Here is a 17,137-nt window from a genome sequence, read left to right as displayed (position 1 = left end):
ACCACAAGGACACCCGTCCAGTTGTCCTGGTGTATCTGGAGATGGCAGCCAGGTGTATCTTGATGGAGGCGTGAGCTAGTCCAGCCTTGGCCAACTACAGTAGGTACGGCAGTACTTGAGGGGCCGTAATCCGTAGAGGGTTAATCTTCTGTGCCCGGCACCAGACAGAGAACCTCTTCCATTTGTGTCCGTAACACTTGAGAGTTGAGGACGCCCTGGCCTTTGGAAGAATCTCTCTGCAGTCGGCCGGTATATCGTATCGCCCAAACTCTAGTGCTGCAGGAGCCAGGTCTGCAAGTTCAGGGACTTCGGGTCGTGATGAAGAATGGCGCCTCCTTCTCTGGAGAGAAGATCCGCGTCCACAGGGAGTCTGACTGGTGGGGACGCCGATAAGTCCAGAAGGTCTGTCTCGGCCACGTCGGTGCGACGAGGATCATCCTGCACCGGGACCTCTTGAGCTGGTTGACGAGCCGGAGTAGCAGTGGCAACAGCGGAAAGCATAGAGGAACATGTTGTCCCAGGGGAACGAGAAAGCATCGCCCATGCTCCTCGGTTGGGGGAACCTGCTGGCGAACCTCTGGCACTTGGAGTTCGTCGCCGTCACGAAGAGATCGACCTGGGGTCTGCCCCATAGCCTGAAGAGTCGATCCACTTGATCCTGGCGTAGCTCCCACTCGTGGCACGAGCGCAGCTCCCTGCTGAGTGAGTCGGCAATGGTGTTCTTTATCCCTGCCAGATGAAAGGGTACCAGAAACATCCCCTGGTCAACGGCCCAGTGCCACAGATCCTGGGCTTCCTTGGACAGGGCTGGGGATCTGGTTCCACCCTGCTTCCTGATGTAGAACATCGTGGTGGTGTGGTCGGTGAAGATCCTCATCACCTTGCCCTTGAGGGACGGAAGAAAAGACCCGAGGGCCCAAAACACTGCGCGGAGCTCCAGAATGTTGATATGAAGCTGTTTTTCCTCCGGGAGCCAAAGGCCTCTCGCGTGGAGATCTCCGGTATGCGCTCCCCACCCTTCCAGGGAGGCATCCGTCGTCACCATTACCTGGTGAGCTGGGGTCTGAAAGTCTGCGCCCGCCGTCAGATGAGTGCGGGTGCCCCACCACCAGATCGCTCGTCGGAAGGTCTCGTTGAGCGGTATCCTGTCCTTGAAGCTGCCCCTCGCCTGGATCCAGCGTGCGTCGAGGAACTCTTGCAGTGGACGCATTCGAAGTCTGCACAGGCGTACCAGATAGATGCAGGAGGACATCATCCCAGAGAAGGGATTTGATGGATCTTACCCTGGCTACATCCGTGGCTAGCAGGCGTTGCACCTTGCCCAGGATGGCTTTCGTTCTTTCGTCAGACGGCGAGGCCAGCCGTGCCACTGTGTCGAGCTTGGCTCCCAGAAACAGGGCGACCTGCGAAGGGACCAGGTGGATTTGGGGAAGTTGATTGAGAACCCCAGGTCCGTGAGTAGCTGGACGGTCTTCGCTGTGTGTTCTATGGCGAGCTCCCTTGTCCTTGCTCGGATGAGCCAGTCGTCCAGGTAGGGATAGACATGGATCCTTTGCAGGTGTAGCCACGCCGCCACCGGTGCACTTGGTGAATACCCTGCGTGCCGACTTTAATCCGAACGGGAGGGCCTTGAACTGGTAGTGCCGTCCTTGGACCACGAACCTGAGGAACTTCCGGTGTCCTTTTAGAATGGGGATGTGGAAGTAGGCATCCTCCAAGTCCAACGACGACAGGAAATCATTGTCCTCCAGCTGTCCCGGCAAGTGCTGGAGGGTGACCATCTGGAACGTCTGAGCCTTGATGTACTTGTTCAGTCGCCGCAGGTCCAGGATGGGACGCCAACCTCGTGTCTTCTTTACGAGAAAGTATCTTGAGTAGACCCCGGAGCCCCAAAGTCTCTTTGGCACCTTTCTTGAGCATCGCCCTTACCTCCAGCAGCAGCTGGGGTACGTGGTTTTCCTTCCTGGCCACGGGTGGCACGTGAGGGCACTTCTTTAGAAACTCGAGGGCGTGCCCCTGGGCCAGGGTTTCCAGCACCCAACGGTCGGTGGAGATGGAGTCCCACACACTGACGAACTTCGCCAGCCGGCCTCCCACCGCCCAGGAGCCTCAGTTTAATTTAAAAAAATTAAACCAAAATACACTTTGTTTAAATTTTGTAAATTTATTTTTTAGGGGTAGCAAGGGAGACCTGACCTAAGGGGTTGCAGGTGCGACCCCTAGTGACACCTAAATGCCTTTCCCTCAGGGGCATTTTCATTTCAACTGTTTAAATATCAGTTGTTGACCAGATGCCTCAGGGGGTCTGTGGGGTTCAGCAGCTCTCCCGGAAAAGGACATGCAGGGCCGAACACTTGGTCTGCCTAGGGACGGCAGACCAGATAGGGACGCCAGACCGGATAGGGACGCCTCGGCTCCTTCGCACACGTCCCGGACAGCAGCAGCCTCTTTTCCATGCTGGACATCCTCCAGATTCGCGGATCCTAATGGGAAGATCTGACAAAAAGGTAAACAGTCTTTATGGTGAATGAGCGATCACAGCTAGAAAGCTAATGCAAGATCTTAAGAGGCCTCGCTATAATTCCGCACCTCCTGGAGATCAGTCATCCCTACTCTTCCTCGTCTCAGTAACTGTAGGGTATTCAGACTCACATATGTACATGGAAGTGCATGATATGAAGTGAGATGGTAAGGTGGGCCTCATGGACTGAGGCGAGGTAATTTAAGTGGGTGCAGGGTGAGGGGTGTTGTACCGCATTCTCCCGTGATGATCTCCTTGAACCCCAGAGGGGGGGGGGGGGCGTGGGGGTGAGGGAGCGAGTCTCTACCCATGAGCTCCTCACGCTGAGTAGCACCCCCATGTGGACTTTTTGGGTAGCGGCCTCACCTCTGTGGTATCGTGGGAAAAGGCTCCCACTTGGAGAGAAGTGACATCTCCGGATTCGTCACAGCACATATAAAAGTAACCAAAAATCCCAAGTGTAAAAAGCTTGGCTGATACAAAAATCTCCCATTGCACTGCATCATAAATTGATGTGTGCAGTGTTAAGTCACAAAAAGGTAAAAGGGGAAACAGTTTCCCAGTACTGATAGTCTGAAAGACTAATCAGTTTTGCCATAACAAATGAGCAAAAGGCAGGGGAAGTGAAGCTGAAGGCTTTACTTCCCTTCAAAAAGTTAGAACAGGTTGGGGGCGTGGCCAGCAGCGCCACTGATGTAGCTGCTCTGTTGATGGCCTCCGTACAAAGCCCATCGGATTAATAATAAAATAGCAGTTCCTGTTGATGCCGGGGAGCAGTCTGCCAGCAATAAGGTCCTGAAAGTGGAGGGCATGCATTGGTAACATCAGAGGCACAAAGCCGCCCGAAGAACAGAATAAATGCAGGGGCTCGCAACGGCGTATAAACTGCAGCGCTCTCCTAAAATGGTGCCATGGTGCTCTTCATGAACTCTGCGGCTGATATATAAGCCCAGACGGCCGGGAGTCAGACTATCTAGCATCCAGATGGTGGACATACAGGAGGGACGAGCATGGCGTAACCCACCCACCCTTCACCTCATCTGACCACCCTACTGCAATGCGAGTCCAACGGGTGAGGAGCAAGCATCCCTCAGTGGGGCGAGCGACCGGTCTTAGTAGGGACGAGTTGCACGAACGCTGCAGAAAACACTGGGGGACCCCTGAACACGGTGGCGCAAGGGAGATGGTGCTGGCTCCTTTCCCCCGTTACTCCGCCAGTGGCAATGGGGACACAAGATTTCGCAGGCCAGCTCCCCCTCACCCCGGCCCAATGGACCATCTAAATACGTGCCAGCAGCCCCAGTTGTAAGGCATGGTACGCACCAGTCTCTCGGCCTGTGCCTCTGTGCTTGTACCCTGGGAGCACAGAGGCACAGGCCATTGGTGGCGGCCCGCCTCACTTGCTCCCTCTCCAGCGGAATTCCGTTTGCCCACACTCCTGCTCCTCTGACGTTGGCCCCGCAGCGGGGCAGCACCTAAGCCTTCCTCTTAAACGGTGAGCAGCCTACAGCATCCCACCTCCCGATAAGAATCAGGCAGCACGCAAGGGGAGAGAGCTCCTGCAACATGGAAAGGGAAATAATAAGCCTGGCCGAACCCTCTGCGCTCCCCTCATCGGTAGACCAGCGCACAGACCCTCCTCTTACACGGCCCACAGCAGTCTAGCCCGCAGCACCTCACCAACACCTGGTAGGAAGCATGGAGGCTCTCTGGAGAGTTACAGCCTTTCCATGAGTGATAGGCATGGCATAAAAGGCATAAAGTAAAAGAGGCCTTTTGAAACGGGGGAAACAAATAAACAGCAATTCCAGCTTCCCTCCCTGTTCCCTCCCCCCTCCTTTGAGGCACCACTGCTTTGGAACACTACTCCACCCCAGAGCAACAGCCATAGATCCTCAGGCCTCAGGATTTCCTCTGTTGCAACGTGGATGCCCTGAGCCTACACGCTCCGTTGTTCTTTACTCATTGGCCTGGGTTCTTCTGGCAGTGGAGACCCTCAGGGAGCCCCGACAAGGGGTTTCCCGGAATCTTGTGGTATCCGGCAGGAATTGATAAGTGCAGTGCTTGACAGCCATTCATCCAGGGGCTTAGCGTCTCAGGCGCCCCGCCCTACCCTTTCATACCCTGTGAGAGGGATCAAGCCATCGGGTGAACCCTGACTGTTTGGAGGCGAGGAGAATTATAACAAAGCGAGGGCTCACACTTCCCACATCGAGGAAAATCGCCATGTCAAAACAAAGCCCAGGAGAAAATGGACATCTCCACCATGCTACTCACAGCAGAGAAGGGGGAAAAAAATCAGAAGCAACAAAGTCCCTGCCCTAGCCCCAACTGGCCCCACAGGGCAATTAGCCACCAAGGAGAACATTCAGTAATTTATGATGGACATTAAAACAGAGTTTCGCAGCTGGATGTTGGAACTATCTACCAAATTAGAACATATGGAACAAAGAGTGGCGGAACTGGAACAAAGACTGGAGGAGCAAACTCAAGACTACGCAGCCGCCCTACTGGAGGTACAACAGAAGAACTGTACCCTGGCAAACAGGAATGAGACCCTAGAGTATAAACAAGAGGACATGGAGAATAGGGCCCAAAAAAATCTCCGGATCAGAGGGTTACCATCGTCCGTCCAAGACCAAGACTTAGCGGAGTACATAGGGGACCTATTTCAATCCTTCCTGCCACACGCCGAGAAGCCCCTGCTTCCACTGGATCACACTCTCAGGTTGCGCACTCGCAGGGGAGTGGAGTCGGAATATCCCCGGATGTGATTACTCAAGTCCACTTTTACACAACGAAGCAAGATATCTTGCTGGTGGGTGGCACCCAGACGAATTGACATTCCAGGGCTACCCTATACAGATTTCCTAGGACCTGGCTTCAACCACGATACAGAATCATAGAGCGCTTCGGCCCCCACTCTCTTTTTGCATGATCAAAAGATTAGATAACGCTGGCTGTTTCCCGGCTCTGTTCAGTTCACGTGGTTTTCCCAGTCGATCTCAAGCCTGGAAGATGCAGAGAGGATCATAAAACTCTTCTCCATCAGACAAAGGGGATACTCCCACTGGGTACTCGCAAGGGAGCGGAAGACCTCCAGCCGAAATCGCAAAGCTCTGTCTGGTCAAGGGTCCAGAGGGGCCGCAACTCGGATAAACGGCTCTCACACATGTGACCTGGAGGGAATTGGCTGCTGTAAAGACCCACTGGTCCTTTCCAGACATCCGTAAGCTTTGTCAACTGGCATCATGGGAACACGGAACACTACAAGGCTTAAGACAGGCTTTGCACGGCCCAAGCCTGACCTCAAGGAGGATGTTACCTGAAAACCTTTGGGGTGTTTTGCCGATGGTTCTAAGCCACCTGAAAGTTCAGAGTTCAATGCTTGGGCTGTTTTTGGTTTGCTTAGTCGGTTATAGCAAGATTTCAGAATTTTTCTGACTTTGGATGGCGGATTCTACTTCCCTAACACCCTCCCCCGCCGCAGTGAAGGAGGAAAACCCAGTGATACCCCACCAGAATCTGAATTTTGTCTCATTGAACGTAAAAGGTTTGAACTAACCAGTAAAATGTAAATCTATTCTGAAGAGACTGAAGGACTTGGAGGGTAAGTAACTTTCCTGCAAGAAACCCATCTTTTCCCAGAAGACTACACCCGCCTTCGGAGCAGAGACTCCCCTAAGCAATTCCTGGCCTCAGTGGGGTCAAAAAGGGGGGGGGGGCAATCCTGATGGCAAGAAGTATCCAGTTTGAAGAATTGGACATCATTAAAGACCCTGGTGGCCGGTATGCTGGCGTGAAAGGTATGCTCTTGGGCCATCTATATTCACTAATTTCGATTTACGCCCCGAATGAAGGCCAATAACTTTTTTTTTTTTTAGGAGGGCTCTAAAGATTTCAGGATCGCTCCAAGTATCCTTCATTTGTTCAGGTCTTTGGGAGTGGACGACGCCTGGCGAGTACTGCATCCAAAGGACAGGGACTTCACCTTTTTTTTTTCACAGGTTCACTGTTCCTCCTCCCGTATAAATGTGATGTTGGTCTCGCATCAGCTCATGCCATTTATAAGCACAGGGACCATTGCCCCGAAGGTTCTTTCTGACCAGCCCCGCTGACTAGACCACAATGGCCCCTATATGATCCAATCTTGAATGACATGGCCTGAAGGGATGGAGTAGTGAAAGCGATCAGGGACTATTTTCAGGAGAAACCCACTGAACTAACGTCTCCTGCCACGATGTGGGACGCCATGAATGCAGTCATCAGATGTATTTTAATAGCACACACAGTGGCCTATCATACACAGTGGCCTACCAAACAGAAAAAACAATCCCGAGTCTTACAGGAACAGGAAATCCTAGAGATTGAAAGCAAATATAAGAGGGGATGGTCCCCCAACTCCACTTAGCCCTCTGCATCGCCCGAAATAAATTAGAGGCCCTATACGCCGAAGAGACAGCTCAGACCCTGATGCCAGTCAAACAGAGTTATTATGCGAAAGGCAATAAGGCCAACCAACTCTTAACGATGAAGTTCGCACAATCCAGAAAACGCAATTTCATTATAGGCCTCAAAGATCTGCCGGAGGTAACCCAATATGAGGAACAGGATAAATTAAACCTAGCAAGGGCCCATCTGCTGGAGACAATTTCAGCTCCAACCAGATCATCCTCAGCCCAGACAAGGTATATTGGGGAAGCAGACCTGCCCAGCTTAGCCCGGGAGGTGATGGAGGCGCTAGAATCCCCAATAAGACAAGAAGAGGTGGAGGCGGTAATAAGGTCCCTGAAATCTAGAGCCCCGGGCCCTGACATATTCTCACCAAAATGTTACAAGCTCTTCAGTAGCCAACTTCTCTCTCCACTAACAGCCCTTTAGAGAAGTGGGTAGTGTGACCCGCTTCCATGCAAGCCTCTACCACGATACTTTTACTGAAACCTGGTACGGATCCAAAAGAGTGTGCCTCCTATGGGCCGATTTCTCTCCTGAATATTGATGCGAATATTTACTTTAAGGTATTAGCAAACCGCTTAGCCCCACTGCTCCCTACACTGATTAATGCAGACCAAACAGGCTTTGTCCAGGATAGGAAGACAGGAGACATTAGGCGAGCTTTAAATCCAATAGAGACTACCACTATAAATAAAGGGAAGTTGGCCCTTCTAGCCTTGGACGCAACCAAAGGTTGATTGGTCCTTCATGCATTTAACCCAAGAGGCCTTCGATTTTGGCCTCCGATTCAGGAGTAGGATAGCCACTAATTATACTTCCCCGAACACTTTACTCCAGGTTTAATCAGGAACGCTCATCCCCAATCCCCCTCACCTGTGGTACACGACAGGGCTGCCCCCTCTCCCCACTTCTGTTTGTTCTCATTATGGAACCGACAGGGTCTGATTGGCCTTCGGGAGTGGGGGCCGGTTTCTGACCATGCCTGGGCCGGTTTGGAGAAAAACAATTAAAAAAAAATATATTTATTTTTTCCATTTTTTTTTTCTTCAAAAAGCCGATAAATGAGTACCAACACTGGTTGGGTGCTATTGTACGCATATTTGTTTTATAAAAAAAGCTTAAGCATAAGTGCTATACAATAACATTTTAATTTTTTTTATTTGATTTAATTGCACAGCAATTTTTACAAAACCTTAAGAACAATTTGGAAGTTCTTTTTCCCACAATAACATATCATTTGGCCTTGGATGTCCGCTTGGATTCACAGTAATTTAGTGCACTTAGGGACAATGCTATTTGATGACACTTCCTGTTTTGTCAAGGGGTGAAAGGTTGTGTTTCATGGCTACCCGGGATGTCACTTTGGGGGGGGGGTCCAAATGACATCATTTCCAGTAATCTCAGAGGTCAAGGGTCGTTAGGCGAGGGGTGGGCCACTTTTTTTTGGATGACCGGGCCCATTTCTTGTCCCAGTCCCTGGGAACCGATGGCGAAACACATAAGTAGGAATGTCTCCAATCAGGGAGTTGAAGCACAAGATTCTCCCCACAAGGTATCTTTGTATGCTGATGATGTACTACTTTCAATTATTAAATTTAACCTTCCCTTCAAGCGGCCCTCCAGGTACTCTGAGCCCTCAGCCAAGTAGGAGGGTTTGAAATAAATTATGGGAAATCAGTGGGATTAGGGGTGGGACTATCACCACAGGACATCACTTCCCTTCAGTCGCTATGAGCAATTCATTGGGATACCACATCTATTGAATATCTGGGGGTCTGGCTCACTGCTTCCCCGACAGATCACTTTACGACCAACTTTCCTCCCCTCATTAAATCACTAGAAAAGGACCCAGAAAGATGGTGAGGCCAGAAGATTTCTCCCTCGCCTGCTTTACTTTTGCTCATTCCCCCTCCCCACCCCCCCGGTGGAAATTCCCAAAATATTATTGGACAGTCTTCAACGGAAACTTCTGGTATTAATATGGCGGGGTAAGAAATCTAGGATCCCTAAGAGGGTGATGATGGGTGGTTCCCGGTTGGGAGGGCTGGGGGTCCCCAACCTATATAAATATGCATAGACGGCACAGCTTTCGCATTTGTCTAGATGGAGGTCTACCTCTCCCCCGCCGAAATGGATGGTGATCAAGTAGTCCAAAACCTCTCTCCCCTTACAATTCGTACCCTTCATCCCCATAAGATACGAAAGCAATGGGAGAACCTGCTCTCGTCAACAAAGGCTACTCTAAAGGCATGGGACGAAGCACTACAGGGGGAAAAGATCCCCAGAGGTATTGGCCCATTGTCTCCAGTCTTTGGCAACCCTGCTTTCACACCGGGCATGCATCCAGGAGCTTTTGGGAATTGGAGTAAGGGGGGGGATTACAAACATTAAGACAGCTATTCGAGGAGGGCAGACCAATCTCATTCGAGGAATGCAAAAAGGAGCTCCACCTGTCGGAAACGGACAGGTTTCCATATACCCAGTTAAGCCATTGAATCACACACCCAGAAGTTAGACGGAAGGCTACTCAAATGCCGAGCCCTCTAGAACTGACCATTTGGGAGTGTTTAGGCAAAGGTGGGCCTCGAAACAATATAAACTTCTCAGAGGGGATCTTCTCATCTCCCGTCGCCCGGACTACATGGCCCGATGGGAAGCAGATTTGGGACACCAATTGGAAGACGAAGAGTGGCTAGATATCTGGGCCAGGGGCCACTTCTCATTCAGATGCGTGACCAACAACGAATGTGCACCAAAACTCTTATTCCACTGGTACTATCCCCCAGCACAGATGCATCACTTTCAGGCTTCGATTCCCCCCCTCTTGCTGGCGAAACTGTGGGGTGCAAGGCTCTTAATTTCATATGTGGTGGGATTGTCCCCCGATTCTCTCCTTTTGGGAAACCATTGTGGCAACCATAGAAGCGATTACGGGCAGTAAACTTCTGATGTGTCCTAAAATGTTGCTCCTGCGGGCCCCTCTTGAATAGGTATACCCTAAATCTGGGGTCTGGGTAAGGCTGCTGACATTTGCTGCTGGCAGCCCGCATTTCTGTTGCTGATCGTTGGAAGTCGATAGTAGGAGCGGACCTGGTTTTATGGTGGATTTAAGTCTGGGGTGTGCTTTTGGCAGAGAAGGTTATGTCTGCAAAGGATGGAAAGATCCACCAATTTCTGTGGATCTGGACTCCACTATTGGACCACAACCTTAAATATCCAGCTTTAACCTTTAAACCCTGCCTGGCGCAACTCTATCTGTATCCGGGTGTAAGTAGGAGAACCCTCGGGTAAATAAACCTGGAGGACAGTGCGGGGTCTGGGCGAGTGGAACTGCCTCCTTTGGGGTATTTTCCATCCAATGAAGTGCACACAGAATGATGTATGTCGACTACTGTAACTCAGTTGCGGTTTCTTCTTATGCTCCGACCGATTAACCAATAAAAAATATATAAAAAAAAATAAAGTCAGAACAGGTTAAAAAACAAAGCAAAAGTATTGGGTGTCCGTAGAAACTATGAAGGGAAAGTTGCCAAAAGAAGAATCCTAACACTTATTATCATAAGAAAGGTTTGGCTTCCCTTTTTGGTTTGAAGTACTGCCCCACTTTAAGGTTAGTGGTTTTAAAGCTCTAAGAGGGTTGCACAAAAAACATCTTAACAATCAGCAAATCAGAAAAGGCTAGTGTCCCTCGAGTCACAAAAGAGCCAAAAACCATGGATGCCAACACAAGTTTGGGGGTCCCATAAAGTTAGGGAGCAAAAAGTCAAAAAATTAAATGTTGCCCTAACAAGGACACATAAGGGAAAGGTGTGAACAGGGAAAAACAAACAATCACAAGTGCCCCGTGTCAGTTTGGCAGCTTAGGACTTTCGACCTAACTCTAGCACATTTGACTTTGCTGCTCATTGGAGCGCTACAGAGTTATTTTCATAGTTATGAGGTCCTGAGTACACATTACTGATAGTAGACCTGTATCCCCACCCTTTAACCCTATTACACAGGCACATCTTGAGAAGACAAGCCTATGCCCATGTACTGTGTACTTCAACGCCCTTTCCTGCTCAGACAAATCAGCAAATAAACTCTGGTAACGGAATCCCAATGAAATAAAAACAGTTAACTGTGATGCCAGTCACCAGCAAGCAATTCTTCTTGTGCTCTATAGATTAATCCGGCTCACCTGAGTGGAAGTCGGAGATTTTCCCACACACAATCCTAAGGAGCTTCTCATCCGCAGGTGAGCTTCCTCCACCGTTACACCGTCTGCCACTATGAAGAGAAACAAGGACTATCAGCAAATCTCTGTGGACACAGGGACAGGATGGCTTGGAAAAGCAGTGTCCCTCCAGATGTACACATGCTGATGAGACAGCCAAACAGCAGCTCATCTCTTACACTGCCTATTCGCTGGGAATTTAAAAAGGGAGATTGGGGGTTAGCATAATGAATTCAAAGATGTTACACCCAAAGAGAGACTAGCTTGTGAAACCGATAGCTGGACCAAGCATATCTCACCACTGTTCATGAATAATCTGGGGTTTGGCACAAGGATACCAGCTGTTTTATCTCTAGAGGTGGTTGGCTCAGACAATAGTCAATCTAAAAATCATTCACTTCTAAAGATCGGTGGCTCAGATAAACAACATTACATGGATATGGTTGCTTCTAGGGAAGCATAGCTATGTAGACAAACAGATTGTAAGCCTTCCTTCACAGGGCTGGAAGGCTGAGGATATTGACAGAAGGGGGAGCACATCCTTCCTCCATGTTTAGGGCTGAACGACTGAGTAGGGAGGTATAGAGAAACAGAGCTTCGCTTATGGGGCCAGCTAGCTCAGGGCACTAGCATAACATCCAGAATAATACACTTGCAGAGATAGATCAGTCACCAGATGTGCACAGATATCCACCAATATGGCTAGCAGACTGGTATTTGGAAAATGATCAAACATTAATCTCTCGACAGGCTGGCTCAAGGGTTTTATACAGAGCCTGCCAATCATAGAACTGGAGTGGTGTTCAACCCTGCATAGGGGGTTAACACACCATTCACTTCTGGGGCCAAAGATACGGATAATCTAAGGACCTGGGTTATTTTGGGAACAGCCACAGCCAGTTTGAATTGTTTAATTTCATGTTGTTCCACTGGGAGTTGCAGGCTGGGTGACAGTGGTTCATTTTCTGGGGTTTCCTAGGTTAGAGTAGGACATCACTGCTGTCACGGCCCTGCAAGTCCCAAGCAGTTGCAGCTGTGTGAGAGTCAGAGATTAGTGCAAAGTAAGGACACAGCAGACAGCCCCTAGTTTGAAGCAGGTATTTTACAAAAGGTACTTCCGGGGAGTTAGCACTGTGTTAAGTGCCTGCAAGCCCCGAGTAGCTGCAGCAGTTACTGAATGCCTGACCATCAGACATGCAGAGAGTCTTGTTCTGTGCCTGCTATTAACCATGGCCTAGTCTAAGTAACCTTTGCAAATTATCAGCTTGGAAGTACCTTCATGGAACACTGAACTGATGTGGAGATCAGTTATTTCCTTCTGGCCATATTAACCACTGCATGGCTTATACAAGATAGTAAGGGGTCTGTTTGCTGGTCCTGGATTTCTGTTGACATAGTGCTCTAATATTCTCCTAACTCTTCTCTCAGACAACATATTGGGAATTAAGTGTGGCCACTTCACAAATATGTATAATATCTGGTGGACCCTTAAGCTGTTGGCCACTTCTCAATGCTGAGGAGGTTGACATAGGGTTCCAAGTGTCTATGAGATGGCAAAGCATAAGGATCATACAGAGTCAGGAAAAGATGAGGCAGGAGGGCAAACATTTGCATATTTAGTCTAATCTAATTAGAGCAGTGTGTGCCTTTCAGGAAAAAACACAAAATCACATTGCTTCGTAATTTGCTAGCTACCTTGGCCACTTCTTTAAACCAGTGCTCAGGAGTTATTCCAAAAGGATTATAGAACATTATGAACAAATTACTAACTATACATTCTTCTCTACCATGACCACCACTCTCAGTTAAAGGTGAATAGAACGGACGGCATGGATTGTTTCAATGGGGCAAATAGGCATTACTGGAATCGCAGATCCCAATTCCACTGGAAATAAAACATTCATGAAGGACTTTGGAAACGCTTTCTTCAAACTCCATTTCAAACCAGTAGTCACCTTAAGGAGACTTATCACAAGTACGTGGTTGAAATAATGGCTGCCAGATGTGCAAAACTGAAGACAAAGATTGACACAGTATTGCATCATGTGCCTAAGATTAGCTCAGGTCTCGCATAGGTGTTCATTTGTACATACAAAGACAACTCTCAGAGGAGTATTAGGGCAGTAATTGTTAATAATGGCGAGAGTGTACAATTGAATGCTGTGAACCGTATGCTTCAAGATAATTGTCAAATAAATGCTAACAAGGAGCCTCATAAGGGGAAAACGTATATGTTGAACTTACCACTCAAGCAACTGGTTGCAGTTTTGACAAGTTACCCCTTATCTACTGCAACTAAAGAGGATACCATGGTGCTTATGAATAAGTCTCTGGCTTTTGCAAACAAAACTTGTGAAACCAATATAAATAGCAAAATATATGTTAATGGCAAAACATTCAGGTTGCGTAGGAAAAGTAGTGAAGTTTCTACCAGGCGATTGTGTTATCTTTTTCTCAGTCATCTATTGCGGAGTGTCTTAAAGAAAGGCACAAAAAAAATCAGGCTACCTCCTCTCCTATATGATTCCTTCCATTGTTCTTTTTAGAACTCTAGTTTTTGTGTAGCGGATGCAAAGGAAAAGAGTGAACAATTATATAAGACTTCCAGCCCTGAGGAGATTAAGGGGTGAATATGAATCATTTTAATGTACTTGTAAATAATAGGTCTGCTCTATGGAATGAATTGTAGGAAGCGGATTGACCTGGGAAAGCTAATTGGGACTGGACGGGGCCCATTTGGGCTGCGTAGGAACGTATGTGAAAGTTCAAACAAATTAGATCATAATCGAGAGCCAACACCCTCAATTAATAGGAAGACTTCAAAGAAGGTTTAGAAAGACAAAGACGATTGTAAAATCCTTCCTTGGAAAGTTGCTGGTTGAAAATCTAAACTAGTGAGTGTAGGTTGGCCTATGCTTGTTGGAGAATAGAACATCTTACTCTACCAAGAAAAAAGGTTAATTGATAGCTTGGACATTCAGGCCTATACCCTTTATCACACTCCATCAATCAAGTCCCTGTCTATGGGATGATCTTAAGGTGGTATTACAGTTTATATTTCAACAAGTTTAAGACAGCATACTGCAAGGGTGCAGAAGTAAGGCTTGGACACAATGGTGGCATATTTTACTTATTGATCACAAAAGGTTTGGAAGAATGCCTCGCTATCCGTAAAGCTAAGAGGGGTTTCCCTGCCTCAAGGAAAAATAGTGCAATTGTCAGTTTGTCCAAAACTAAAACGCCAGTCACTGCCATTTCTCAAAAGCCCTTCACTAATAACTTAAATCAAATGTGCAAGGGTGGTCTCTTCCCAAAGAGAAGTGTTCATGGTAGTTCTAACAAACAGAAAAGTTTGCAGTCTCTCTAGCGATCAAAACTGATCAAATAAACAATGTTCACAAATATAGGATTCCAATGCTAGGTTCGTGCTCCTTTCCCCTAGACTACTTCTTATGCTACTTTCCTTCCTTTTGAGGCCTGTGTACTTTTAGGTAAATGTCACTCGGCAATTCATAAGGTTATGCTTCTCAGATTTACAGTTCTTTATCCCACTAACTTGGCATACTTCCCTACCAAGTGTAGGATTCCTTCTAATTAGTCCTTTTCCATTCCAGGGTTCTTGACCCTCTTTAGTCCCAGACTCTCATTAATTAGTCTTCTTCAGTTCCAGGGTTCTTGATGCTCTTATTCTCAACCTCTCGTGTGGGTGCACGTCCCAGACTAACAATATTTTGAATGGCTTGTTTTACCCTCCTGCCAAGCAACTGTCCTCTCACGGACTGACTCTTTCTCTCACAGGGTCCCAGACCCTCTTATTCTTCGTTACTTTAGACTTTTGTCTCTCATATGGGTGTGGGTCCCAGACTCGCAATGTAGTGTTGTATCCGCTTGGTTTACTCTCCTGCCAAGCATACAACTGTTCCTTGTTAGCTCCTTTTACAATCAGGGTCCCAGACCCTCTCATTCTCGGCTTCTCAGATGGGTGCGGGCCCCAGACTCACAATTCCTTATCCTATCTGCTTGGTTCACTCTCCTACCAAACATACAATTCCTCTTTCCCCATCTTGGTTATTTTCTGGGTCCCAGACCCTGTTATACTTTGACTTCCATATGGGTGTAGATCCCAGACTTGCAATCTCTTCTCAGGGTCCTAGACCCTCTCAATCCAGCTTCTACTTTCACCCTCTTGCCTGCCCGGACTTCTAGCACCTCTCCGGTAACCATTTGTGTATAGGCGCGTTACAAATGCCATATCATATCAGTATACCGGTTTGTCTCTTCCGTGCAGGTAATGGCTCTTCTCGAGCAGCTGCATGTCTGTTGCAAGGCTCCTGCAGTCCCTATTCAGAGGGTAGGTCTCCCTTAGCGTCCCAGCTGAGCTGCCTTTAAACTCCTGCGCTGAATTGTTGTATTGCTTTGGACAATCACATACAGTGAGCAGCTAGACCATACTTTACATTCTCTGGTATTTTGGTCTTGTAAAGTTTATTAGGTTTACTGACTAGACAACAGAACACATTGGCTCTATCTAGAGTGGGGGAAGGATGATTTGGCACTGGAGAATGGATTGCATGTATTGAAGCGGGGGCATACCACATTCTCTGAATGTTCGTTCCCAATCCCATAAGAGGCTTCCTTCCCCATGTGATACTCTCACGGCCGATCGCCCTTCGGTGGACTATTGTACTGTGGATGCACTGCCCTGCCCCCATAGGAAAGGTCTCCCCCTAGGGGAGAAGGGATGACATCTTCAGATTCATCACAGTACTCTTTCATAAAGTAAGATAACGATTATACCCAGAAGGTGTTATTAAAAGATGGGAATGGGTCATTTATTATTCTCTATAATTTGAAGCACATATTATGGATTTGAGGACTTGCAGGTATCTTTGGCTGCTAGGGAACAAAGTGCAAAGATTATTGTGGTGGGATTGTAATGTTTGTAATGCTAATATGATTAATCTGGTCATGTGTGATGTGGGCGTGGTGCTAGATCAAAATGATTATCGTTTTAGGTTTTCAGTCACTTAAAAGGAGAGTTTCTCTAGATGCAAGGAGCTCAAAATTTAGTAATGGTAGATTATTAGCACCATTGGTTATATCTTTGTCTGTGGAATATTGAAGTTGTTTGAGAGCTCTCAAGTAATTTCTAGAGCAGACACTGGTCATGATCTTTTGGACCTCATTGTTATACAGACAGAGGTGTTAAACCAAAATATTTTGTATTTCGGCCCAACGGCCAAATTAATTGAACTGACAATAGGAAAGCTATTAAATAGATAGAAGACCCCAGATTAATCGAACTAACATGGGGAACACTGAAGTGAACAGAAGCAAGTGCCAAAAATTAAGTGAATAATAGGGACACTATAAAATGGACAGAAGCAAGAATGCCTACCATTTACTCAAAAATCTTGGAAGCAGAACAGAGGCAAAGAACAAATTGCTTAGCTCTCAGTAATGCTCTTTCTGATGGATGATCCATCCAAAGATTTCTCATCTTTGATATTGTATCTTAAGTGCCAGCTGTCACAGAAACATTCACCACCAGTGGGCACAGCACGGTTATGTCAGGTGCAGATTCGCAACCCAGACATGAGGTCAAAGCCAATATATATGGAGCTGCTCTGCCCATTGGTCTCACTTCCGCCCCTTTTCCCCAGCTAAGGTGCCACAGAACGGATGAGATGTACAAGCTACTCACCAAGTGGGACAGGTTGGGAGGGTGATGAGGAATTTGTGGGAAGAAACTCCATCATCATTACCAAGAGTTAAGTAATTTGTTGTTCAAATGCATTCCTTCTTCCCACAGATTTGATAGCAGTTGGTACATTCAGTGGAGACCAAGAAAAACAGCAACTACACAAGACATATAATCAAGGACTGCTCAGCCCCAAGCCCCTCGGGCAACTCCTTCCAAGCCAGATCGTAGAATTTGTGGTAGG

The 17,137-nt window shown here is 47.7% G+C and overlaps 1 protein-coding gene across 4 annotated transcripts in view; it reads right to left on the bottom strand.

The window, feature by feature from the left end:
* USP40 (ubiquitin specific peptidase 40) overlaps window positions 1-17,137 on the bottom strand; it is a 2,045,603-nt gene that overhangs the window by 870,437 nt on the left and 1,158,029 nt on the right. For all 4 annotated transcript variants that reach the window (XM_069616007.1, XM_069616010.1, XM_069616008.1 and 1 more), the window contains one exon: window positions 11,157-11,245. In XM_069616007.1, coding sequence (XP_069472108.1) covers window positions 11,157-11,245 — 89 coding nt within the window. The remainder of the gene's footprint in view (window positions 1-11,156; window positions 11,246-17,137) is intronic.

Source organism: Ambystoma mexicanum, chromosome 9, assembly GCF_040938575.1.
Source record: "Ambystoma mexicanum isolate Mex_15411 chromosome 9, UKY_AmexF1_1, whole genome shotgun sequence".
In the NCBI taxonomy this organism is placed as follows: Eukaryota; Metazoa; Chordata; class Amphibia; order Caudata; family Ambystomatidae; genus Ambystoma; species Ambystoma mexicanum.
This window is presented reverse-complemented; position numbering and strand designations above follow the sequence as displayed.